At 31.6% G+C, this 26,418-nt stretch overlaps 1 protein-coding gene across 2 annotated transcripts; it reads right to left on the bottom strand.

The window, feature by feature from the left end:
* Nucleotides 1-1,871: 1,871 nt before the first annotated feature.
* Lasp (LIM and SH3 domain protein Lasp) lies at nucleotides 1,872-26,202 on the bottom strand. 2 transcript variants are annotated; one of them, XM_072537893.1, is made up of 5 exons: nucleotides 25,971-26,202; nucleotides 25,570-25,664; nucleotides 20,699-20,961; nucleotides 19,682-19,930; nucleotides 1,872-12,106 (listed from the first exon to the last, which is right to left on the bottom strand). In XM_072537893.1, the coding sequence occupies exons 1-5, from the start codon at nucleotides 26,037-26,039 to the stop codon at nucleotides 11,877-11,879; spliced, it is 906 nt and encodes a 301-aa protein (XP_072393994.1). In that variant the 5' UTR covers nucleotides 26,040-26,202; the 3' UTR covers nucleotides 1,872-11,876. The 2 variants fall into 2 exon arrangements, with proteins under 2 accessions (XP_072393994.1, XP_072393993.1); XM_072537892.1 differs by having other exon boundaries at nucleotides 19,682-19,939; nucleotides 25,971-26,199.
* Between the last annotated feature and the right edge of the window lie 216 nt (nucleotides 26,203-26,418).

Below are 26,418 nucleotides of genomic sequence, written 5' to 3'. Positions count from 1 at the left end.
TTGTATTCCTTCAATTCTTCCATTTCTTTCCGTTGGTTTCTTATGAATCTCCATATTTGTTTTTGTGTACCGTACACGATAATTATTTGATGTTTTGTACTTCGTGTAGGCCTCTCGTTTCTCTTTTATTTCTTTTCTGAACTATGGTGTATTGTTGTTGTTTCTGTTGTTCAGTATGACTTTGCATTTTTCTAGAGCTTGTGTTGATGCTTCTTCAATGTTGTTTTTAATTTTCTCCCAGCTCGCGTTTATATCTTCGATGTCTATTTGTTTCAACTGTGTCTTCTGTGCTAGCCTCCTTTAGTACATTTCTCTTGTAGAGTCGTTCCACAGTGATACTACCGAAATGTTTTGGTGTTATTTTCATTCTTAATTTTGCTAGTACTAGTTTGTGTTCACTCCCTGCGTCGGCTGAGTTTAAAGTTCGGATATCTAGAATCTGCTTTGGGTAGATTTTTCTATGAGTGACTATAAAATCAATCATAGATTTGTGCTCCCTGAAGATTTCAAATGTATATTTATACTGGAGCTTATGGTCGAAAAATGTATTTTTCGTTATAGTATCAATATAGTATATATAATATACTATAATAATATAATATAATATATAAGTACTATATATACTATAGTACCAATAATAATTTAAATTCTTAGGGTCCCCAACGTCTAGAGTTGTAAACCGATAGCAACATTGTAAATTGTTTTTATTATTATTTATATTTGTAATTGTTTATGGTGAGATAATAATAAATATGTAATGTTTCTCCCTAAACCAAGAGAATTATTATTTTTTTAAAGATTCTGACTCCTTTTTGTATTTTTTAGAAAAAAAAAGCTTACCTTTCCACCCAGCAGTAAGATTCTTGTGCGCGGCGTCCATTTTAAATAGCTTAGGAGCCTTCTTGTGTTGTGTTGTCCAGGAAATCCATGTAAGTACCCTTTTGATTTTCTTCCTGTGTAGTTACCCCACTCCAGTCCCCTTTTCATTCACTTTCTCACTACCCAGCTCTCCAAACAAACCAAGAGTAGCAGTTCGCAAACTTTCCGGTTTGTTTTGCTTACCCTATCCTCAGCCCAGTAATTTCTGTCCCCAATTTTCAACCCCTTATAAGTGATCCCAATGTGGTAGGCAATATAACCCGCTACACTTTACAATAAAATTTTGTCAAACTTCTGTGTTTACCTTTGGTACCTCTGGTTTACCTTTACATTCTATATCAACTACGTTTTTTAACATGCCAAAATGGTAATATTTATTGAACTCGACATAACAATTATGGATATTGTACGACACAAACAAATGCACAATACTTTCACAATCACTACTTCGCAACTGACTCACTCTTTTTATATCGATAAGGAAGGCTCTAGTCTAGACTCAAAGCGCGTGGAAGATTCTATTGTTCCGAACAAAAATAATAAGCTCCTCTTGCTTGTTGCTAAGCAAGAGATTGCGTTACTAGTGTACGCATTTTAAAACTTCCGTAGAGGAATCGAGTGAAGTCTAAAAGCTGTAAAGAGCACGATTCTTCTTGCTGTAACACATTGCGATCGCTGGCCGTATCTTTGACATAACTACTTTAAACCTTTGTCTTAATCGATTCAATTTAATTTTGTTAATAAATTGTATTGCATGTATTGTAATTGCATGTTAACATTTTTTTATTTTTAAATTACAATTAATATTGCTGAGCACATATTCTGTCTTGTATAGTAAGTTCCAACCACTTCCAGTTAAAGTCAAAAATTTGAAAATTTCAAAACTCATGTTCTCCGTAATTGAGGCATGTAGTTGTGATTTAAACTCTTAATTTTCATTTTATGTTTATTGTTTACATAAAATCTCCTATAAGGTAAAAGAAACTACATAATTATAAACTGATACTTTTATTTAACACATTATAATAACTATAGTTCACAAAATTAAAGCATATAAAAAGGTATTTTCTAATATGGTGATATCGAAAAAAGAAAAATTCTACAAAAGAATATTAAGAAAAACCAGGTGATGTGCATATAAAAAGAATATCTAGATACAACTTCTCAGAGCAAAGGAATTATTTTATATCAAAACCATAACGTTTTTTTGATATTAATTAAAATAAAGCACGTTATTCTTAAAATTAAAATCTGTTTTTTGATTTAATACAAAGCACCGAGTTTTGAAAATGTAAAAAGTGTATATATAGAAAAATAAATATCGTAAAAGATACATTTTGAAATAGATAAATGACTTTTTCATAATGGAACTATTATTATAAACTACTTAATAATTATTAACAGACTTTTTTCTTATCAAAACGTATCTTTAAAAAGAAGCTACATTATTTACACCCAATTAAACTTATTGCAATTGTACAGAATCTGACAATTATTAACAAACAGTATTTAACGTCACTACAAATAGTCCATTAAACACATTATGACAGTACCAGTAGATACTTATAGACAAGGCTGCAAGGAAACGAGTCTATAGATTCTGTGAATACCATTATAATCGTTAATAGACGTGTAACTAAATATTTTATTTCATACTGTCTTTTTTAACAATTCATACTAAAATAATTTTATTATGTACCAAACATTCACTGCTCTATACTCCCTTAAACAATCCCATCTCCATTTTTGTTTCTAAACAACTAATACAAATCCATCGAGAAAAGTTGTTATTAAAGTAGGTTGTGGATTTTATATTTAAATGACGCTAGTTGCTAATTCAACGATTTCGCAAATCATAATTGAGGAGTGTAAAATCAAAGGCGACAATCTCCACTTTTCCTTGTTTTGAGTTAGGGACGCCATCTGTTGCATTTTTTTATTATCTGTTAGATAAAACTATTTGTAAAAACCAAAAGTGGTCTTAACTTGTCGCAGTGAAAAGTTCATGTTGGGATAAAAAGCGTCAATCTCCATAGCTGAGTGCGTACCAAAACACGGCAATCTCCGCTGCGGCCAATAAGAACCGCGTAGCGCAGGCACGTGATCAACACATGGTTAGATTTGCCATTACATCATGCCTTTATAATTTATTTTAGTTTTGGGATTCGTTTCATTGCTTTTGTGCTTTTCCTAAACTATATTTGTGCCTAAGAAATTAGTTTTATATACAAAAAAAGTATTAATTTTTTATCATGGAAGTTAATGCGTCTCCTGTCACACCAACAAAGGCAAGAAAGCGAATAAGACAACCTGAAAAATGGAAGAAAAACGTTGCAAAACATCTAAGGTGAGTACTTTTTTGTGAATATTATGATTCCATTTCCCAGCCGTTGTTGAATTTTGATATTTCGTTTTTGTTAATATTTGAACCCCTTTCAGTACTTATGTTCATAATTATTTTTTGTTGTAGATATTCTGCGAAGAATATGCCAGAATACCCAACATGTGGTCCCAATTCAAAAACATATAAGTGCTGCTTGCTGAAAATGAACGATATACAGAAATGTCATAGCTTATTCTATGAGACCAAAGATAAAGCGACTCAAGATGCCTTGATTTTGAAATACTGCACTGTGAATCGTAATGTCTGTCGTCGGCCGGAAAATGAAAAGTATTCGACAAAGAAGCACCAGGTAAAATGTTTCATCCGTAATTTTTTATTCAAGGAGAAAGTTCCAGTGTGCCAAGCAGCTTTTTTCAACGTGCTAGGGATAACAAAACACAGGCTTTCCTATGTGATAAAACTATTTAATGAAACAGGTCAAGCACCAACTGAAGTAGAAGTGGTGATCGAAAAACTGCGAAATATCTGGATAAGCTGACATGAGTGCATAAGTTTATAAACCAATTAAAATGTACTAAATCCCATTACTGCCGTTCAGTGAAGAAAATAATGTATCTTTCATCTGAACTCAGCGTCTCAAAATTGTATTTAATATACACTGCTTAGACAATTTCATCGGAGACTGTGAAGAGATCGTATTTTCGCTATATATTTAACAGAAAAATAATTTGAGCTTTAAAACTCCAAGAACCGACGTTTCGTCAAAATGTTTAGAGCTAAGTGAACGCATTAAATACGAGAAAAATGAGCAACCTAAAATTAAACTAATGACTGAAAAACGGCTCCACAAACTTCGAGCGAAAGCATTTTTCCAATTTCTTCAAGAAAACAGAGAAGACCTAGTCACTTTCTCGTTTGACAGCCAAAAAATTTGGTCCTCCATAAAATTCCTGATCAAAGTGCTTATTATTCAAGGCAGCTTTATTTTTATAACTTTACTGTTGTTGAAGGTTCCTCAAAGTCTCCACTTTCAAAGGAAAATGTATTTTCATACTGTTGGACTGAGGAGATGTTTGGCAAAGGATCAAATGAAATTTCCTCTGCAGTCTTTCATCGACTCAATGACACTGATTTTGGCAACATGTCAAAGAAGGTACGACTGGTCGCCGATGGATGCAGTGACCAACATAAAAACTCGATAATGAGTATGTGCTGCAAATGGCTAGCCGAGAGCGCACCACCAAATGTTAAATTACTTGAGATAGTTTTTATTGTAGTTGGTCATTCATTCTTACCATCCGATAGAGTTTCCGGTCCAATTGAGAAAATTTACGAAAACGAGAAGTAGTAACGACATCTGGCGAATACAAGAAAATTATTTCCGAATTTTCTACGGTCTTTGATATGAAACAAAGCTGTGTTTACGATTCTACACGAAATGTAGAAAGTGTGGCGTAGCACTATGTATGAATAAGAATAATAATTGTTCCATATAAGCTTCCACATTAAATAAATACTTAAGGTCATTTCTTAATAGGAAATGTTACCTTTCAGCAACATACTAATTTTTCCGGTTAATGAATATTGGAAAAAAATAGTAATTTTCTAATTTTTTTTTCATTTTTACCGACAATTTTCCGATCCATCGCTATTTTTTTCGGAAAATTTCGAAAAAAAAACATGCATTTAAGGGTTAATAGTGCTACCATACCGGTAAAAAGCTTTTTTTTTTTAATAATGTTGGCCTACATCTGAATTTTGTCCTGTGATATTGCTTTAAAACTTGTAAATTCGAGTGGTAGGGATTAAAGAATCATCTAAAAAGTAAATAGCACCTTTTCTTTCAGTCTCTTCTGTTAATATGGTCTTGAAACTACTTTCTTGTGGCATTTTAATGTTAAATACTCTTTTTAATGAGAAATAACCACTAAATGAAAATACGTTTATTTTGCCGTTTAAACTTCCACTTCAGAGATCATTCTTAGTTTTCAAATTGCTTTCAGTCTTCTTGCCAGTTCAGAGCAAGGATTCAAACTACTTTTGCCTCAACATTAGACTAACAGTCACGTCTTTTTGTTATTATAAGCGAAGCATTCTGCAATGATCATCCTATTTCCCGTTGGACAAACGCTTTACCGAAAAATAAATAAATAGTATAATACATAGATACATGCGTAATGTAGCTACTTTTTTTAATTAAAATGTAAGCAATTGATAAAATTAATATATTTATATATCTACTTTTTAACAAAGATTTTAAAATTTGTATATTTAATTCATCAGAGATTCTTAATGTAGATATTACGACAGATAGGTTTAACCGACAGTACAATAATTATTTGTGAATACATAAGTAGTATGTTAATTTATTTTAGTTAATTTTTTCTTATATAAAAGTGTATGATTTATATAAAATTGTCCTAAATATAAAAAGGCCGATATTAGAGCTAAATAATATAGGTATATGACCAAAACTATTCAAAAATACTAATTTCCAATCTCAAATTGTATAAAAAATCACATCGAAAAACGTCTTGTAAGATATTTAACAGTTATAAATATACAAACATCGTAAAGTCTATCAAAAACCAATATACAGAATGTTCCAGATTCTAACAAAACTGAGCCTAGTAAGAAAATTATTACAAGATACATTTATTTGTCAGGAAAACGTAGTAAGCACAGCAAACGTCGTTAATGACGAAGCTCGGTAACCATTCAGTGGCGTATCAGCAAAACTTCACCATAATTAACGTTTGCTGTAGCGGTTATGATTTAAATTCGATATAGGTTGCAGTAGGCTCGTTGAGCAAGGCGCATCCTGTATAGAGTGAGCCACATTTAGCGCACCAATATTGTCATTTTTAAAACATTGATATGGATATATAAAGTAATAAATGTGACTTACCCTGTAATACTAATTATTAACAATGTAAAATGATTATTTGGGTATAAAGGCACACACCATTGCTTTATAACATCGAAGATAAACTAAACAAGATAAATGCAAATTGGAATGAAGTTTACATAAATACAAAAAGGTTAATATTTATACTGAGTGATGCAGGAGTGAGATAGTTTAAAATTTTTTTTCTTCAAGTTATGAAAATAATTTTATGATATTTATTCTAAAAAGTTCAATTCTAATAGTGCAAATATGTTTGCGTTATCTTTTCGTTTTTAAATCGACTATTGGTAGTTCTGGTTATCTAAGTTATCTCCATTATAACTTCAAAGCTTTTATTATCACATATGCAATTTCTTTTACCGTTAGGTCAGGTATATATTTATATAGTCCTTGGGGTTAATAAGGCACAATAATCTAGAAGCCGTTTGCTCAGTAGCCAGTGTTGAAACTATACATTGATCAAATATTCTTTCTCCCTTTTCAAGATATTTTTAAGACTTTTATATCATACCATTCCAGGTTATTCTTAGTTGCACTTCGTTTATTATGATATCTAGTTATATTCTCATATCAAGTCTTCATCATCATTCTGGCTTTACAACCCTGCGTGGGTCCTAGCCTCCTCAAGAATTTCTCTCCAGTCGTCCCTATCCATCGCCTTTCTCCGCCAAGCACGTATTCCCGTGTCTTCATCGATGTTATCAAGGAACCTTCTTCTGGGTCTTTCTCTTCTTCTCTGACCAATGTGCCTATCAAGAAACGTTTTTCTAGTTGGGTCATTTTGTTCCATGAACATTACATGCCCCATCCACCTCAGACGTCCTATCTTAATATGTTTTACAATATTAGGTTCCTGTTATATTCTATAAAATTCGAAGTTGTATCGTCTTCTCCACACTCCATTGTCATTCACTACTCCATAGATTCGCCTTATTACTTTTTGTTAGAATCCAGGTCTTTAAACCATATGTTAGGACTGGGCGTATTACTGTTTTGTAGTTTTATTTTTGCATTTCTCGATATAATTATGGATTTAAGGAGATTAAGCCCAAAATAGCATCTGCTGGTCGTGAAAAAATGCGGTTTATCTCTGCGGTAGTATTATTTTAAGTGTTAATGAGCTCCCAGGTATACAAATTCGTTCACTGCTTCGATGACGTCGTTTTCTATAACAAGTGGTCGTAGGATTTGTGGTTACATGCTTATTTTCATATACTTCGTTTTGTTGGTGTTTATTATTAAACCCAATTTTGATTCTTTTACGCCTCTCGTACAGCATTTTCCATTCTCCCAACAATATTAATATTATCAGCATAGGCCAGAATTTGCACTGATTTATTATATATTGAACTAGTGGTTGTGATTTGTGACATACGTATTACTTTTTCCAGATCCAGATTAGACAGTATACAGGAGAGAGAGTCTCCCTGGTACAGCCCGTTATTTGTTTTAATAGGTTCAGACAGTTCCCCTGAATTCGTACTCTACATTCAACTTTTTCAAGAGTTATTAGGTTTGTTAAATTTATCAACTGATTTGGTATTCCTAGCTCTTTCATTGCTTTCAACATTTCTCTTCTATTCATATCAAGTCTTTGCACATCGAAAAAATATGTTACATATTACAAAAACATATTACATGACATAAAAAAATATTAAGAAATAAAAACAGGTTTTAGAAGTCAATGTACAAGATTTTAAACATTATTCTCACTCCTGAATCATTATATAAAATCTATTGTTATGGTTTTTTTTTAAATTTGATATAATCTTCATGTAATTTAATTAAGAAATTATAAAAAAAAAACGTGCTACTTTTTTATTTTAACCGTATGGTCTTCCCTCTCTTAGTGGATGATATTTCGATACTTAACATAATTATGTATATATGGGTAATTCTCCACTAATTGAAAAATCCCTGTCCCAAGGTAATTTTATGTAAAATGTTATATTTTGAAGTTTTTTTATTCAATAACGATATAAGGTATTCTTGGCACGTCACAGCATATTTAGTAATTTAATACTGGAATGTTTAAATAAATGGACTTAAAACACTTCAAAACGAAGTCCCCTGTTATGTCCGTTTTCAAGAATTACAAATCTTGTTATAAGTATGTAAAGAAAAACAGAAAAACTTTTTGCTTTTCTTTATTTTATGTAATTTAGGTTTTAATAGTTTGTTACGCCACTGTCAAATTAAAGTCTTATTTAGCTTTTGACAGTGACATTGAGTGTTGTTATTATTAATTTTTATTACTGCCATAAAAGACGTCATTTTAATATCAATTAAAAGCTTCAAATGTTTCTTTTTTTAATTTTAATTTATTATTGCACAAGTAATAATAAAGTTGTTCTTTTTGCAGAAATATGCAATTAAGTTTTATTAATGAAATTTTGTTGATTGAAGAAACATATATACATATATATATATATATATATATATATATATATATATATATATATATATATATATATATTTGTCGTTAATTGAATAAAAAATATCCCAATACATAAAAACTGGTAAGCATCTTTAAAACTCTGTAAGAATCTAAACAACTTTAAAAATAAATTACTTGTTCGTCGTAGATAAAATACAGTATGCAGCAAGTTACGGTACAGAATAAATAACAATCAAAATGCCCACTCTCAGATGCCGCCTTTGAAGTTTATCAGCACGCGAACGCCGTGTTTTAGACGAAAACAGACTCGAATTGAGAAATTTGTGACAACGTACGACAGAACTGTAATTTTTTTAGAGATTAATAATTTAGTACATTTGAAATAATTTAATCTATTCTTCAACTAAAAGTACGAATAAAATAGTGCAGATTATGTCTGTAGTTGCCGTAAATAAATTAAAGCGGGTTAATTTGTCTATGCACACCAGATAAAATGTCACTGAACAGCACTGGTTCCGACTAAAACATGGCTGATTCCGTCTGCGCAAACGAGATGCGCGTACTTAGTTTTTCAAACAGAGTGGGCATTCTGATTATTTATTCTGTGGTTACGGTTTCCACACGTGTGATAGTCTCAAATCGTTAAACATCAAAATATGTAAGTCATGCTTGTGTCATATCCCCCGCGTCGGTATAGCCTCATTCTGACATTAGCTACGGAAAAGAAGAAGAATTAACAGTTGACAGACTAAGAAGAATTGACGGACCAAAAAGAAGAATAATGTACAGTTGACAAAATGGTTCCGGTCTTGGCTAAGGTTCATGCTCGGCCGGTACTTCAGATTCAACGCTTAAGGACAGTGACGTCAGAGTAGTTCAAATGTCCCGTCCTGTCTCGCCCAAGTGTCCCATACTCTGCTGACATCACCATTATATTTTTAAAATAAAATTTTAATCAAAATGTCTATGTGCAAATGCAGTCCTCAAATTATTCAAACAGTCCCCTGTTAAATAGACACGTTTTGTTTTGGTGCGAGACATTTAGATCGTGAAACAGAACTCAATCCGTGTGAAGTTTGTTCTGTTGTGAAACTAAGAGGGCAATCGCTATTTTGTTAATACATTGGTATATTCTTGTTGTTGGCTTCTTTTTTTAGTATTGGTAAACAAAACCTGCTACATTCTTCTAATGGGTTTGCTACACAATTTTCTTCATTAAGTAGGATGAGAGTGGCTTCTTTGATTTTTCTCTTTTTCAAGTCCATTTCCTTCATGATTGGTAAAATGTTGATCCATATTTCTACTTCTGCGGTCTGCTCCAGATACCGTAAACTTATTTTCATTGATCCTCACACATGTGTTTATTATTTAAATTCTTGGAACATGTATCAAGCTTGTGGCCAGAGGTTAATTATTAAGAAACTGATAAATGTTGGTTTTCGAAATCAATATTTGCGGTTATACTCTTTGTTGATATGATTAATATTAAGTTAATGAAATATGGGCAACATAAGGGAGGGTAAATTGGCATTATAATTGTTACAGTATGTTATTTTTAGTTGGGTTTCGTCTCCTATTACATTTGACATTAAAGGTGAGTCAAGTAATAATTATTACCTTTTCTGTCCCTTATTACACTACTAAAAGTTTTTTCTTAAGATTACAAAATAGACACAGTCCCCTGTAGATCACACTATAGACTTCGTATAAGCTAACTAAGGACATAAATAATGGTGGATATTTAAAATCAATAAACTGTACATATTCTTAATTTAATCACTTAAGTATATGTAAAGATATAGCTTAGTATGTAAAAAACCATAACAATATATATTTTAAAATTATTTAAAAACATCATTTTTGATCTAAAATTTCAGTTGCAATTCTAAGGGTCTCTTATTTGAAACAAACTTTAGATATCTTTTTAAATAAAACTGACCCATTGATAATCTTTTGTTTTTCACATAACCAACAAAATGGCAAGTACAATGGCTAATATGGAATGACATTTACGTTTTATTTAATTCCGTAACGTGGATTTTATAAGTTACTCAAATATATTTATTGCTATTTTACACAACTAATTTATACAATGTTTTGATAAAATATATAAATGATTTCAAAAATCCAACATCAACAAACAAAAGTACGTGTATTTGTAAAAAGTTGCCGATGCAAATGTTCAGTTCTTCGAATTCCGACAGTGTATAAAATTGACTTCGAATATTCACTGAAATTGTCTATAACATAGCAAATAAAAGGGTTATGTCGAGACAGTATACCGTATGTTGTATTTAAAAATAAATAAACATAAAAATAAATATATCTTCTTTGATCGACTGCGCCAGTTCACCCTTATATCTGGGCCAGTGTGGCTTAATAAATATTTCTTTTGCAGACCTAATGTAATTTGTATCAAGCTAGTAAATATTTTGTTTGAGGTAACTCGAGAAGTCTTCTTGAAAGACAAATTACTTATTAACAATAGCAAACGATTGTAAGTTGATAGTGGACTTTCAAACTTAAAAATGTTTAGTAAACGAGGCAGTCTCTAATGCTATGCGAGTTAGATGGTAAATCGTGAATAAAATATACTAAAACAAGTTTGGTAATTGCAAATATAATAGCACGTACATACATAAACTTAGTCAACGTGAGTTGATTAAGTTTTGTCAAGGTTGAAAAAATCACTACCAAGGAACATAGCGATATTTTAGGCAGATGTTTCGGTGAGTTTTGCCTCTTCCAATTTTATGCATCAAATAGTCTAAATATAAAAATTATGTATGTATATGGAAGCCCAATTTAAAAGTTGATTTAAACATAGATACATATTACCGTGATATGAAGATATCCAGTAAAAATTATTACTTATGATAAATTGTTAAGTTAAGTAAAATATATGGTACAATATTTTAACAAGCCAGTCAGATAATTTTAAGAATTAAAATTTTAAATATTCTTGAAATTGGGAAGAACAAATCATTTATTTAGTAATCATTGATAATCTGTACTAATATAATAATATTGTAAAATAATCTACATGGTTATTTTGGCACATTTTCTTTTAATAGCCCAGCTATTAACTATTGTCATCGTGGCAAAGCAAAACATGCCTTTTATTTAGTATTTAATTTGATATCAATTACAAGTAGTACTTCCTATGTGGATACTGCAACTGTCGAAAAATCGCACTAGACTTTAACAACTATTTTTTTTTTCATGATAAATATATCATATAATTTTTTCCTATAGTTGCAGCACAAAACCAATGCCTATATGATGCATAAATGAGGAGTCGTTATTGTAAAAGGGTCAAAAAGTTATAAAATATCTAAAAATTCACTTCAAATCTTTACCATTTGTACATAATTAGCGGGCAACATTCCTACTTGCCCTGTACGTTGCACCTCGCCTGTCATCCAACCACCGTCTATACTCTGTACGTTTACGATCAGATCCCCATCTTGGAAACTCACTTCGTCTATATCCTGTGCTTCATAGTCGTACATTGCTCGATAAACTCGACCCAAAGAGCCGTAGTTATGATTTACAGGATCCATATCATGTACAGAACCTATACAAATTAAATTATTATTGTTAGTAATTTAGGGTTAGATTTTACAAAAGATATGGAAATGCAATGTTCAACGACCAAGCCACTGATGACCCGAAAGCAGACGCATCATAACCGAACCAATAAATACGTGCAACATACTATTTTCAACGTTCCGTTTTAATTTGTAATAATTTGAAAAATGCAAACAATTAATAACCAATGCCCCTCTACTCCAATACCCAGATTTTTCAAAACCTTTTGTTCTCACTACTGATACTTCCAAGGTAGCTATTGGTTCTGCGCTTTCTCAAAACATTATCCAATGGCATATTACTCGCGAACTCTAAATTCAGCTGAACAAGCTGAATTTACTCCACAATTGAAAAGGAACTCTTAGCCATCATACATAAATTCGTGCAAACATTTTTGTCCCTATTTATATGGCTAAAGGTTCTTGGTCAAAACGGACCATAATCCCATTGTCTGGATATTTAAAATTAAAGATTCTACGTGTAGAATGGCACGTTGTAGACTAAAACTTGACGAATATAATTTTGATGTACAATATAAGAAAGGAAAGGAAAATCAAGTTGCTGACGCCCTTTCTAGAGTACAAATTAACGCTCTAAGTACCAGTTCAAACTGTGCCGAACCTTAAGATATTGATGAACAATTCGACCCAGACGAATTTTTGGAACAATATGACTGACTGCAAAATTATGACGATACGTAACACACTGCAGTTGAAAATCCCATTTCTGGAATCCAAATTTCAGAAGAACCAATTGATATGTCGACAAATCATATTATAATTATTGATCACTCCGAAAAATTCGATTTAGTTTATCGAAAAATTTTTAACAATCGTAGATAAAATGAAAATGCCGCAGAAGATTCGAAAAACTTATAAACAAAATTAATAATAATAGTTTCATACTTTTATCCGCAGTTAATAAATTATCTGTCGATTTTGACGGCTATGTTGCTCTATTTAATGAAATAATTAACCTTCAAAATATTAACGAATTTCTAATAAATCTTATCAGAGCAATCACTTTATCCCATTTGGATATCCCAAATATTGAATTATTCACGTTAAATGAACTCGAAAGTTTAAAAGAAAATCTCCCTCAAATTTATTCAAGAAATGCTCTTCACATCCATAATAATCATCCTTATGAACTTATAGAAGCATCTAAAGCCCTTGTTTGTGCCACTTCTCAAACAATGCTCATAATAATAAAAATCCCTATCCTTGACATTTACCTATACCTCATCTATAGAATTTAGCCTATCCTTAATTCAGATCACATTATGATATTGCCACCCACACATTTCTATGCTAACAATAAATGGTACAAGGACTGTAATGGACATGCTGAGTAGATGATTTGTATGAAATTGATCAAATCGAGATGCTCCATACAAAATGTTCAAAATTGCATTAAAGTCGTTGTCACAGAAAACTTCTTCCAAAAAACGAATAAAGTAATATTATTAGGAGTAGTCAATCCAATAAAGATTCAAGAAGAAAAAGTCATAACCAGTAGTATCTTAATGATAAACGAACCAATTATCATAGAAAGAACCAAATATAATAAAAAGACTACACAAGAAATCTCCATCCCAGAAGTTGTTCCCATAAAATTGATACCAGAACATAAGATTCAAATTGAAAACCTCAAAATTCCAGAGACCCATGGCCAGCTTCAGCCAATAGAAACACTGGACCCTCTTTCACAAATTTCAACAGGACTTGACACCACCAGTTTAATTTTAATAGTTTTCCTCTTACCAGCCCAAATTCAAATTCTAGATCAGCTAATCGCAGAAGTTTCCCAGACTTCGAGGACGAAATCAAGTCCAGAGGAGGAAGGGAAAATGCAATGCTCAACGACCCAAGCCGACCGATCACCCAAAAACAGACACAGCATAACCGAACCAATAAATAGGTGCAACATATTATTTTCAACATTCTTTTTTAATTTGTAATTTTATTGTATAACAAAAGTTCCATAACTTGTATTTTTGTGATTTCTCAAATAAGAACTTCTTTAAAAAATACGTTTAAGTAATTACTATTTTAATGGGAATAAGCCACAATTGAAGGTTAAAGTAAGTTTATTGACGTTTCAATTTCCACTTCGGAAATCGTTCTCAAAATACAAACAATAAATACAATGTAAGTGTTTCCAACATTTCTATATAAACAGAAAGTGAAAAAAAATATATAATCAACAAAAAGGTAGTATAATAAATAAGAAAATACAAAATGTTAAATCAAGCGCACCTTAAGGAAAAGAGGTGAAAACTAATGTAGTAATTTCACTATATTTGACATAAAATCTTCTGAACGAAGTTGTCATTATACTATAGCTCATGTATCACTTAAACCTCTGAGAATGTTATATTTCAAGTAATTCGGTAGTATCTGTACACCATGTGAGGTACAACCGTATTGTTGGAACCGAATGTCATTGAGGAGATTTGAAGATTTGGAATTGTCAGGAGTGATTTGATCTTACAAGAGCTGGATGTATTTTTGGGCATTCGAATTAACCTCAAAGTCTATTTCAGTCCAACTGTTTACTTTTTTATATATATAAATCAGCTCAAACAGTTCAGTTAAATCCCTAATCTTTTACTGATTCCATCCATTTTCTTCGTGGTCGCTCTCTTTTCTCTTTTGTGCCAGTTTCAGTATTTATTAATGCTTTGGGGACTCTTTCTTCCTGGATTCTAGCTACGTGTCCAAGCCATCTTAGTCTTTGAACTTTCGCAACGTTTGAAATTATTTGTTGTCCATATACAGTAGACTCCCTCTATAACGAGAACTGAAATGACAGACTAATTACCTCGTTATAAGCCGATCTCGTTATATCAGACAATAATAATACTGTGCATACATATGAATCTGTAATTTTCTAAACCATTAACTTCCTATAGTGAAGCCATTCGGAGCAATATAAGATGCTAATAAATATTGTTTGAATGGCGTTTTTGAAAAAAAGTTATTTACTTTTATTGTCAATGAAATATATTAAAACTTAAAAGAGTCGTTTACTTTTATTATCAATGATATACGTTAAAACAAAAAATCTGTACTTATATTTTTTTCCAACTACATAATGTATAAAGCGTATTTTCAAGGATAACATAAACCATTGCTTCTGCAATTTTAAGAACTCATTTTTAACTGCTTTAAATGGTCCAGTATCATTCTATCATATATTTTGTAAAGATGTGAAACAGTTGTATTTATTCATTGTAAAGAAGTTTATTGCGGGCTGCAGTTAAGTTTATTGAGGGGTTGTTTGAAAAGGTATTTATTTATAACCCCGACCGGACCAAAAACGTAAAAAACACGTTTTTGGATCTTGTTTTCTCTCGTTATAACCAAATTTGCCTCGGTATAGACGGTTATAGTTCAATAGAAATTTCACGGGATATCTAATGTATCTCGTTATAAGCGAAACCTCGTAATAACCGTGTTCGTTATAGAGGCAGTATACTGTATTTGCATTATTTATTATTCTCCAGATATGTCCATCTTTTTTACTTGTATTTACATATATTCTTCTGGGTATCTTTCGTTACCATCTATCTAGCTTTAGTTATATGTTTCTGCTTAAGATCCAGGTCTCGCTAGCATAAAGCACCATTGGTCGGATAACTGTTGTATATATTCTTATTTTTACTCCTCCAGATATTTTCTTGAATCTTAGCATTAGAGTTCCAGCTCTTTTACTACCTTTAGCCATTTTATTTTCAATTTTCTTGAGTCTTCATTTCTATTTATTAACGTTACGCCCAAATAATCGAACTGTTCAACTATCTCAAAGTTATATTCCTTGTCTGGGGCAGATACTTTTCCAAACTATCCTAAATGTTTATTTTTCCTCATAACCATTTACTTCCATTCCTTAGGCTGATGCCGCACTGCAGGATGCTAGATGGTGGCTTGGTGGGTGGATTTTAAAGGTGGATGGTGGAGGGTCGCTGCATCCTGGACGTAGTGAAAAGAGTGAAATGAAGTCTGAAGTCAGTATCCAACTGACTGCTGAGGAGACATCCTGTCTCTCTCTAAAGTTGCGAAAAAAATGTTAGTATCTTCGGCAATTATAATGGCAAATAATGTGAAAAAAAATCGTGGGTACATACTTACAATTTGAGGCGGCAACAGGACGGAGAATTCGTGAGAGTCTACAAAAAAGTATGACAACACTCTGACAAATTTTATTTGTATTTAAGGATGTCAATTGAGGCATTCGACTTACTTTTGAAGTTGACTGAATGCAAATTTCAAAGAACTTCAACGAATTTCAGAGAAGCTATATCAGCAGAAGAACGTCCTGTCATCACTGTGAGATAAGTTGTATTTTACAGTTAAACATTGAAAAAAATAAAAATAATAATTCTTTTTCTTCTTGTATGTAGGCTTTAAAAGCCTGTTTATTTTCTGTCTCCTTCCTCCTGGTCTGCCAATACTTCTTCGTCCATTTGGTGACTTATCTCGTGCTGTTCGTACTATCCTATCCTCTGCCATTCTACTAATGTGTTCGTTCCACTCCTGTTTCCGTTTTGTCACCCATCCATTTATGCCTTCTACATTGCATGCTTTTCTTATGTTTTCCTTCATCTCTATTGTTTCTAGTAGTTGTCTTGTTTTAGATGTGCCAGGTCTCGTCTCTGCCGTGTATGTCTAGCCTGTATAGGTCTAATTGCTGCTTTATAGATTCTTGCTTGTGTCTTGTTTTAGGTGTTTGTTCTTCTTTTGCTTAAGTCGCGCACGAAACAGTGTTGAATGTGCATTTGGAATTAGGTATGACTACTAAGTGGAGACTATTACATAAAAGTATTGAGGTGAATTTGGAGAATACCGTGCAAATGGTGAAAGCTATTTGAGTTTTGCATAACTTTGTCCTAACACTTATGCCTTTCCAAGGAGAAATAATATCGAATACAAATGAAGAACAGCATAATTCCATTCATCACAGGTTCCCAACCGCTGCATTGAAAACAAGAAACACATTCTGCGATTATTTTAATGGTGTTGGCTCAGTCAAATGGCAGGAAGATTATGCTCTACCTCAGAATATCATTCGTAAGAACAGTGCAAATTAATGTGTTTTTATGTTGTTTATATTTTTTACTATAATAGGGCCTGCGTAGCGCAAGCGGTAGGATGCTTGCCTCGCAAGCCGGTGGTCCGGAATCGAATCCGGTTCGAATCCTACCGCCGGCAAGAACATCTAGACATTTTAAAAATGTCTATAGGCCCCAGGTCGACTCAGCCTGAATAAAAATGAGTACCTTGGGTAAAACCAGGGGTAATAATAGACGGTTGAAGCGTAGCACTGGCCATGTTACCTTCGTTGTATACCGTAGGCCCTAGATATAGCAGACTACCCTGCTATACTCCCAAAGCCGCGACAGCGGTATAAAAACGGGAGACTATTATTATATATTTTTTACTAATAAAGTGATAAATTTACGAGTCTTAATATATTTACATTGTAATTTGCTCTTTTTACTCCCGTGATGCTTAAAATATTTTTCATAAAGAATTGTTTTACAGTAAAAAGAAAGTGAAAATAAACTTTATAGGTACCAAAAGTGCTAACCGAAGAGCGAAGTATTTTATTAAAGTGTATTTACTATCTGATCCGACTTTGAGGGCTGCCTTTTCCCACAATGTAGTCAATATTTTAGAATTTTTCTGTAGTTAGTCTGTTGGGTCCCAAATGACCCTTCTTTTATACACAGCACTTATTACGCTTTCCTCCATAGCGAGGCTACCTGGATGGATTATCAAACACGACTGATATGGGTGGATAGACGCCTGGCGGACCACCGGATGGTTAGATGGTAGTGGGAGGCCACTGCGGCTACCGTCGTTGTATTATTCGTGGTATAAGTAGTTGGATGGTCGCCAGGCAGGTATCTACCATCCACCATCCTACCAAACTTCCTGCAGTGCGGCATCGGCATTACTTCCTGGCTGTTCTCTCGAGTCTTTTAAACATTTCTCTTAATTCTGTTGGTCTTCTTGTTATTAGGGCAAGGTCGCCTGCGTATGTTACACATTGATGTCTATGGTGGTAGATTGAGCCTTTTGTGTATATTGCTTTCCCTTAAAATTCTTTCCAGTATTAGATTAAAAAATACAGTAGACAGGGGTCACCTTGTCATAGGTCTCTAGTGATGTTAGAGCAGTCTATCATAACTTTACTTTTGGTTTCATTCAGAGGAGAGTTAGTCAATCGTATTATTTTATACGAAAAGTCAAAATATTTTAATGTGTCGATCAATTTGTCTGTTTATTGTGTCATATGCTTGTCGAAAATCAATAAACAATTATGTTTAGTGATAGATTGAATTCATATGAACTAGCCAGGATCTGTTAATTGTAAAAATTTGGTCTGTTACTGATCTGTTTGCTCTTATCCAGCCTTATACTTACCCAAGTTTCCTTCAATGTTGGCTTTATTTCATATTTCTGATCGATACAGCTAGAACTTTATACATTATGTCTTGTAATGCTATACCCTTGTTCCATAAAATTTCCTATTTTGTGTATTGGATATAGCAGGTATGATATGCATTAAACCTTGATGTGTTATTACGTGCGGCAAAGAATCCTCAAATTAACTCAAGGCAAATTGTAGCTGATACAAACAATTCAAAAAAATGTATTTTACATGTACGAAAAAAAAAAGAGAAATATTATCTGTAAAAATAAGATTTGTGTAATCAAAATCCATGCTTCATTCATTAAATTCCTTTTTCTATTGAAGCAACCTTCTGTTTACATGGAAAAATGAATCGACAAAACTACAGATATTCGATTAAAGAGAATCCTAATTGGATGACTAAAGCACACGCTCGGTCCCTCAAAAGTAAACGTATGGGCCGGAATAGAATTATAGGTCCTTTTTTTCTTTATTGAGCCTCTTACGGGACAAAGATATCTTGAGACTTTTTACAAACTACTCTTACAGACCCGCCCTTCCTCATTTTTCCAAATGAAAATGATCGTAATTTGCCAAATGAAAACAAAACGGTCCACCTTCGCACTTCTGTTCGTGATTTTTTAAACCAATGTTTTCCAAGGAGATGGATTGGTAGACGAAGAACAATAGAGTAGCCCCCAAGATCTCCAGATCTTACACTTTTTGATTTTTTTCCATAGTTACTTAAAATCAAAAGTTTACATCGATCGACCACACAATTTACAAGATTTAAAAAATAGAATTAGATTGGAAATTCGTAATATAACTCCAGAAATGATTCACGATGTTCAAGATTGTCGTCGGTACAATTTGTCATCATTTAATTATTTAATTTAATCGAAAAGCAATTTTATTATAGAGCAGATGTGCAAGAACACATTGATATTTGAAAAGTACAGAATAAACTGGAACTTCGAGCAATAAAGATGTGTTTCATTCTACCTTAGCTACTTAACATTGAAAAGAACCTTATCTACCACCGCTAACCTTACATGGCAATCCTGCCATGACTTACCCATTCTCAAAAAAATTAATTTATTCCATAACTTTACCTCTAGCTACATACAGTTAATAAACTTACCTATATGCCGCTGAGGCGGATTATTGACGGTTCCAACATCTGAGGAGTAAATAAGAGTTTGGGAATTTCTAGACGAATATGGGCTTTGATACTGTCCCTGTCCTGCTGTGGCCTGTGGGTCATAATCATCTATTTTTCCCATACTTTTAGCAACTGGAGTCTGTACAGGAGCTGGTGGTTGGGAATGAGAAGATGAGGCATTATACATTGGTTGAGGTTGAGGCTGATTAGCATTTTTGAGATCTGGATCTTTAAACCCTAAAAAAGGGGTAGATGTTAAAAATGGATCATGAACTTTGATTTCTTTAGAAGAGATAGAATAGAATATCTCTACTCCTACTATAAGCAGAATCTAGCAGCGAGTTGACAACTCGACAACATGAGACATTTGAAATATGCCTAAAAAATGAATTTAAACTTTCACATTACAAACAATCTAAAACGTTTAAAACTGATTATTTTCGATTGCATAAGCCCGTTTTTCGAAAATAGACAACTTCAGCTACAAATTTCCAGTGATATAAGGTTGTTTGTAATGTAAAATAACACTCTTATTGTATTGTTCTTATTTAACTGTTCACTCTTTATATTATCATATAATTGTTAATTCTTCCATAGCCTTATAATTAAAAACATGCAATTAATTATTATTAAAAGCAATGCTTTATTCAATAATTCAAACTTTGAAGCAAATAATGATTTCAAAAAATGCATGAAAAACAATGTATGAGGAATAAGCCAAGCTAGCATCCAGATAATTTTGAGTGATATTTCAAGCTGGAGTTCATCATTGTTTGTAATAATCTGATATAATTTTCCTTCTACATGTCTAAAAATATCAAAATTGGACCATAAATAAAAAATTTATTGAAGATTAATTTTTTTTAAGAAGCTGTTTTTGCATCTAAGATTTGAGATGAGTATTCAACATTGCCTGCAAAATACTATTAAAATGTGGCGCTACCTTTATATCAAAATCTATTCTGTAAATTACAAATCAAATGGATGTTTTATTACCGTTTGAATTTTCGTTTATCTGCCTCTTTTGTTCCATTTCGGCTTTCCTAAGAAGATCTCCATGATATGCTACATTGCTAATTATTTTCGTATTTTGTTTAATTCTCAACATTTCTGGATCGTCGGCTACTTGCGTAAATTTACCTTTACTTTTTTCAAAATCGGCATGGTAGTTAACGTTAGATTGCAGTTTGGTATTTTCAGCGATTCGTTTCAGCTCCGGGGTTTCAGCCATGGTCGTTGCCTTGGCTTTTGGAATATGACTGTAAATGAAAAATAAAAATTATTTATATAATAATATAAAATAAAATAAAAATAATTTTTTTTTATAATTTTTTTAATTGTTTATTCAACCAACCATTTAAAATTTTTAAGATAATAAAGTGCTTGCGTTTTGACTTACCCCGTATTCGATTTAATGAATGCTATAAAAATTAATCATTTTTTAATTTTTGACTATTATTACAAAACCATGGATACAACAGCTTGTCGATTTTGTAACCCTTTTCAATTATACAGGGTGTTGAACTTATTATAAATTTCATTGAAATTTGCTTATAACTTTTTAAATACTCTGTGTAACATAAAACAATTTTATAATCTTGTAAACAAGGAAGGGAAACGGATGTTAAATTTAAAATCAAATACTAGGTGTTTCATTTATATATAAAAAAAAAACATCTTTGATATGGTAAGTGTTATGGAAGACCCTGTATATTTGTAACTAATTTCAAAATGTGAAGCTTACAGCTACCTTTTACTTTTGTAAATAACTTTTTGGGTACTCATATAATAACAGTTATAATATACTTTGCCACAAACGTTGATCACCCTGTATACAAGATGAAGTACATGTGTTTTTAATCTTGGAATTATCTAATTGCCATTTTATAAAACTTTTTTTTAAAAGAACCTTTGAATATTTACATATCAGCTGATAATAAATATAATAATTTTAAGTAAATTTAGGTGTTTTGTTATCATAATATTTCATTATGATAAACCACTGGTTTGAGCTAGTATGATAAAAGTTTCCCAAATCATGTAAATAATTTAATAATTATCAGCAGACATTTACATATTAAAATATTTATACAATTTATAATGCATAATTAAACCTTTTTATTCCACAAACTCGTTAAGGGAAACAGAATTAACAATTTAGAACTTAAAAATTTGAGATTACTCTTTATTTATTTATTTATAAACAGGCCTAGCTCATTTTTAGATACAATTATAAAAATTTACAACCTCAATAACAATACTAACTATACAATAATTTATACATAAAGAAATCAAACTAATTAATTCAATTGTTCATATGTTTAAGTAGACAAAAATCCTGCCACTGGTTAAAAATAGTTTAAAACCTAAGCAAATTTTATAGATATGAAATAAAACCTACAATTTATCTTACCACTCATAATACTAAAGAACTCAGGCTAAACATGTAGTTTCAACACACTTATAAACTTGCTGAAAGTTATGCTAAAAAATTCAATATTATCTGCAGGAAGATTTGCAACATGTGGTACTCTAGACATGTATAAATTAAAACCAACATTAGTACACCTAAAGGGCTGATGAAAGATGATATGTGATCTTGTGTTCCTAACTGCAACTTCCATCAACATTTTAGAAATTAATAAAGGGCAGTTAATCATACAATTAATGATTTAAAAAAATAATTTTAGATCTGCCCAGTCTCTTTGCCTGGAATATTTGCTTTATATGCTAGGTACCGCAGAAACCTTCAGTCTGGAGAGCAATATTCTAATAGGGGTCTACCAAGACTACAGTATAGTACAGAAACTAGCATGTCAATATGATTGACAAATGAGAGTGTGGAGTCCATAATAACACCAAAATCTCGAATAGATGTGACTTGGGATAAGTTTGAACCCTTTATTCTGTATTAAAAATCAATTTTGTTTAGTTTCTTTGTAAATATTATGGAGTGACAATTAGAAATATTAAGATCCATTTCATTGACCTTATACCATTCATCCAGTCTGGCCAGATTTGCCTGAAATTTAAGCTCTGAACTTGAAGCACTCTGAAATATCATTGATAAATAGTACAAATAGCAAAGATCACAGGTGGGATCCCTATGGAACTCCAGAGGAATTGGAAATTTTTTTAGACAAAAAATTATTTACTTTTACAGTTTGGAATCTTTCAGACATAACTAGATGACCATTCTAACAATATTCTCTGGACACCAGCAATTTTTAGCTTGTTTAATAAAATTTTGTGATTGACTTTATCACATGCATTTAAAAAATCTGTGTAAACAGCATGTACTTAACCACCTTGATCTAAGGTATCTGAAATATAGTCAACAAATGTAATTAAATTAAAACCTGCTGATCTCTGCTATCATCTCTGTCAAACCTAATGTTGATCTTAAGTAAGTGTCTATTTTATTACTTTAACATTTGACATATCTTCATAAATTGTTGATATAGGTATACAGTAATCTGATAGACAAATGGAATTAAGTGATGGTTGATTTTGTGGGGTAACGTTTTTGTAAGGTTATACTGACTGGAAAAATTCTGCAAACAGGTCAGGGGGATCTGGATCCAACTGACATTGTTTATTATTAAAAAATAATAGAGGTGCTAATTCATTTCTATTTCTCTTACTCTTAACAAAGTTCCATAATTTTGTTGGTACATTAGCGAAGATTCAGATTTATCAAAAAAAATTCAAATAGCACATTTTTAAGAAGACTTTACATTCAGAGCGTAAGCTATTGTAGTAAATATAATTGTTTAACTCTGAATTTGTATATTCGTATATTTTATATGAGTCTTCTTTTTCCGTATTGTAAGCTGTTTTAACTCTGGAGAAAATCATGATGGAAATTTTCTTTTTGATACCTTTTTTTGTGAAATAGTAATATGAATAAAACAATATATGACATCATAAAAACATTAACCACATCATTAACTGTGTGATCTAATAATAAATCATCCCAATGTACCTGACTCAGTCATTTAATAATGACAAATCAGCTGATTTAAAATCATAATCACAATCATAAAATATAATAAATCATTTTTTCTTCTTTCTTTCTTCATCTTTATGAGACATAATATTGTAACAATCAACATATCTGTTATTATTATAGGAGATACCAAAAAAAGTTATTTACAAAAATAGGAGGCAGCTGTAAGGTTCACACATTTCAAAATCAATTACATATATGCAAGGTTTATATTTATAATGTTAACAAGTTAAACAAGGCAATAACAGAAACAGTAATAAAGGCAATAAACAAACATTGCCCAAACAGGACAAAGAGAATAAAATCTCTCCCCAAACCAAAGCCTTAATAGAACAATGAAGAGAGTTGAATCACAAATACCTAAGACCTCAATATATAGTTATATAAACAATCAAACAAAATAAAATCACAAAAGTTCCGACAAGAAAGCTAGCTAGCAACAGAAATGAAATTATAAAGCTAAAAAACATAAAGGTGAAACAACATCTAACAAAAATGAAATATTTACAACAGTTGATGAATTCTCCTGAGAACTTTATAAAAGCCAACAAAAGATACAAAGCACACTCAAAAAGATAGAAAAAATAAGGAGAGAAGTTAACCAGGATTCAGAAAACATATTACAGATTACCAAGAATGAAATAAAGCATGTACTCAAAAATATGAAAAATTAAAGAGTACCAGGACAAGATGGTATAGTAATGGAGTATTAAAGTTGGAGGAGAAGTCTATTCAAGTTTTGTCTATTAAGCCTCTTCTCCTATTTATATAATTAGACTAGAAAATAAACCGAACAAGTCAGTTTTCACTTAGGTTTCAGTAACAATGATCATTATATAGCACTAAAACCCTTGCTGAGAAAACCATGCAATACAACCATCCACTTGTAGAGTTTTTGTTGATTTCCAAAAGGCTTTCGACAATACAATTTAATGAAATAATCAGGGCTCTAACCAAGTTATGTGGACTACATATACACCAGCTTACTTTATAATAACATCTATGTAAAATCAACAGCAAGTATGCAACTCTGAAAAAACTGACAAGTTTTCTTTGGAGAGAGGTGTTATGACAATGGGATACAATCTCATTCAAGCTCTTTACAGCAGTTGTGGAATATGTTTTCAAAAAACTTAATTGACTCAACAGACATCATAAGAAAATATCAAGGCTAAGATGGAGATTTAAAGGACATGTAGAAAGGTTCAGCAAACCAAGATGGATTAGAAGATGATTGGAATAGAGATACTGATACGATGGATAGATGGCATATATAGAGAATAGAGACATACATATCTGGATGCAACTTGCTTAAAATAGAATTTCCTGGAGGCATATGGAAGAGGTTTATAGCAAGCAGACGATATGAGAAACTGGATGATATTGATAAATACAGGTATAGGGTCAATTACTATTACATGACAATAACACCTGCATCACATATCAAAATGTTTTACAAATTGTATTAATTGATATTTTTTCAATATAAATGTTTATTTCAATTTACTAAATCAAATATTATTATTACTTATCTACAGATACATTGCTGTATACATTTATAATTGTACTAATGTTGAAAAATATAACCGAACTCATTCTTGTAAATAAATAATCTTTTAGGAAGAAACTGAAGAAGATATTGTTAGCACAAGAAAGTATAATTTAAGCACTTATTTAAATGTACATAAATAATATACATTTTAATTTGTTGAAATTCATGTGCAGAGTTCATTTATTTACAGGCTTATAGTTCATACACATTCAAGTAAATAGTGTTATATGAAATAGATTTTAAATTTTCTAAAGCTTGGATATTTAGTAACACACTAATCATAAAATAAATATGTAGTTAACTTACGCTTCGCAATAGGGTTCCTTGTTGAAACCCTTGTAGTTCCTCATATTGAGTGCCATTCCACAATCTTTGCATTTGAAACATAGCTTATGCCAAACCTGTAAATATAATTTTACATAAGAATAAAAGACAAAAACAATTTAATAGAAAATATTGACGCATATTGTACATTCCTCAGTGCTTTCTTCGTAAAGTTAACCTCATTAAGGGAAGTGGTTTAGTTAATTTTTATGACTCATTTTCTTGTTCTAACAGCCTTGAATTCATCTGTTAACTAATTAGATCTTAACTATATTCATTGTCTTAAAAACAATGCATGTATTGTTCAATAATTTAAAATACTTTCATTGCACCAACGCAGGCAAAATAAAATTAAAAAATTATAGAAAAAAAACTATACCTACCTTGTCCAAGCATTTAAGTTCTTCAGTAGGATATACTGTCTTGTCGCACCTTGCGCACTTCTTACTCATTTTTTAGCGTTTAAGAATCAATTTACATTAATTAATTGGATAAGTAAATATTATTACTTTACGAAATTCATTAACAACTACTTAATAAACTAGAAAATTATTTGATTGACCAGTAAAGTAACCCAACCCACTGGAATTTTGACTTATCACAAGATGACAGAAGACAAAGACAGAAGTGACTGATGACGTTAATTCCATATGCGTAGGCTTTTTAATTGCATATTCGTGTTATTTATTCAGTGGCAGAAATTAATAGAGCAGAGTATAAATTAATTAATAATAACTTAAATTATATCTTTATTTAATAATTACTGATAGAAGAAATAGTCTCTGCCAAGACTGCAGAGTAAAAAGAGGATCTAACTGTGGAACAGATCAC

The sequence above is a fragment of the Diabrotica undecimpunctata genome, chromosome 7 (genome assembly GCF_040954645.1).
Source record: "Diabrotica undecimpunctata isolate CICGRU chromosome 7, icDiaUnde3, whole genome shotgun sequence".
Classification (NCBI taxonomy): Eukaryota; Metazoa; Arthropoda; class Insecta; order Coleoptera; family Chrysomelidae; genus Diabrotica; species Diabrotica undecimpunctata.
The sequence above is the reverse complement of the archived record's forward strand: the minus strand, read 5'-3'. Positions and strand labels throughout refer to the sequence as shown.

Excerpts from the sequence above, each read along its gene's own strand:
- Lasp (XM_072537892.1), bottom strand. The coding sequence starts at position 26,039 with ATGAGTAAGAAGTGCGCAAGGTGCGACAAGACAGTATATCCTACTGAA. Across the intron at positions 25,665-25,970 it reads AACTTAAATGCTTGGACAAG|GTTTGGCATAAGCTATGTTT; the intron begins GTAGGTATAGTT and ends TTATATTTACAG. Across the intron at positions 20,962-25,569 it reads AAGGAACCCTATTGCGAAGC|TCATATTCCAAAAGCCAAGG; the intron begins GTAAGTTAACTA and ends TTTCATTTACAG.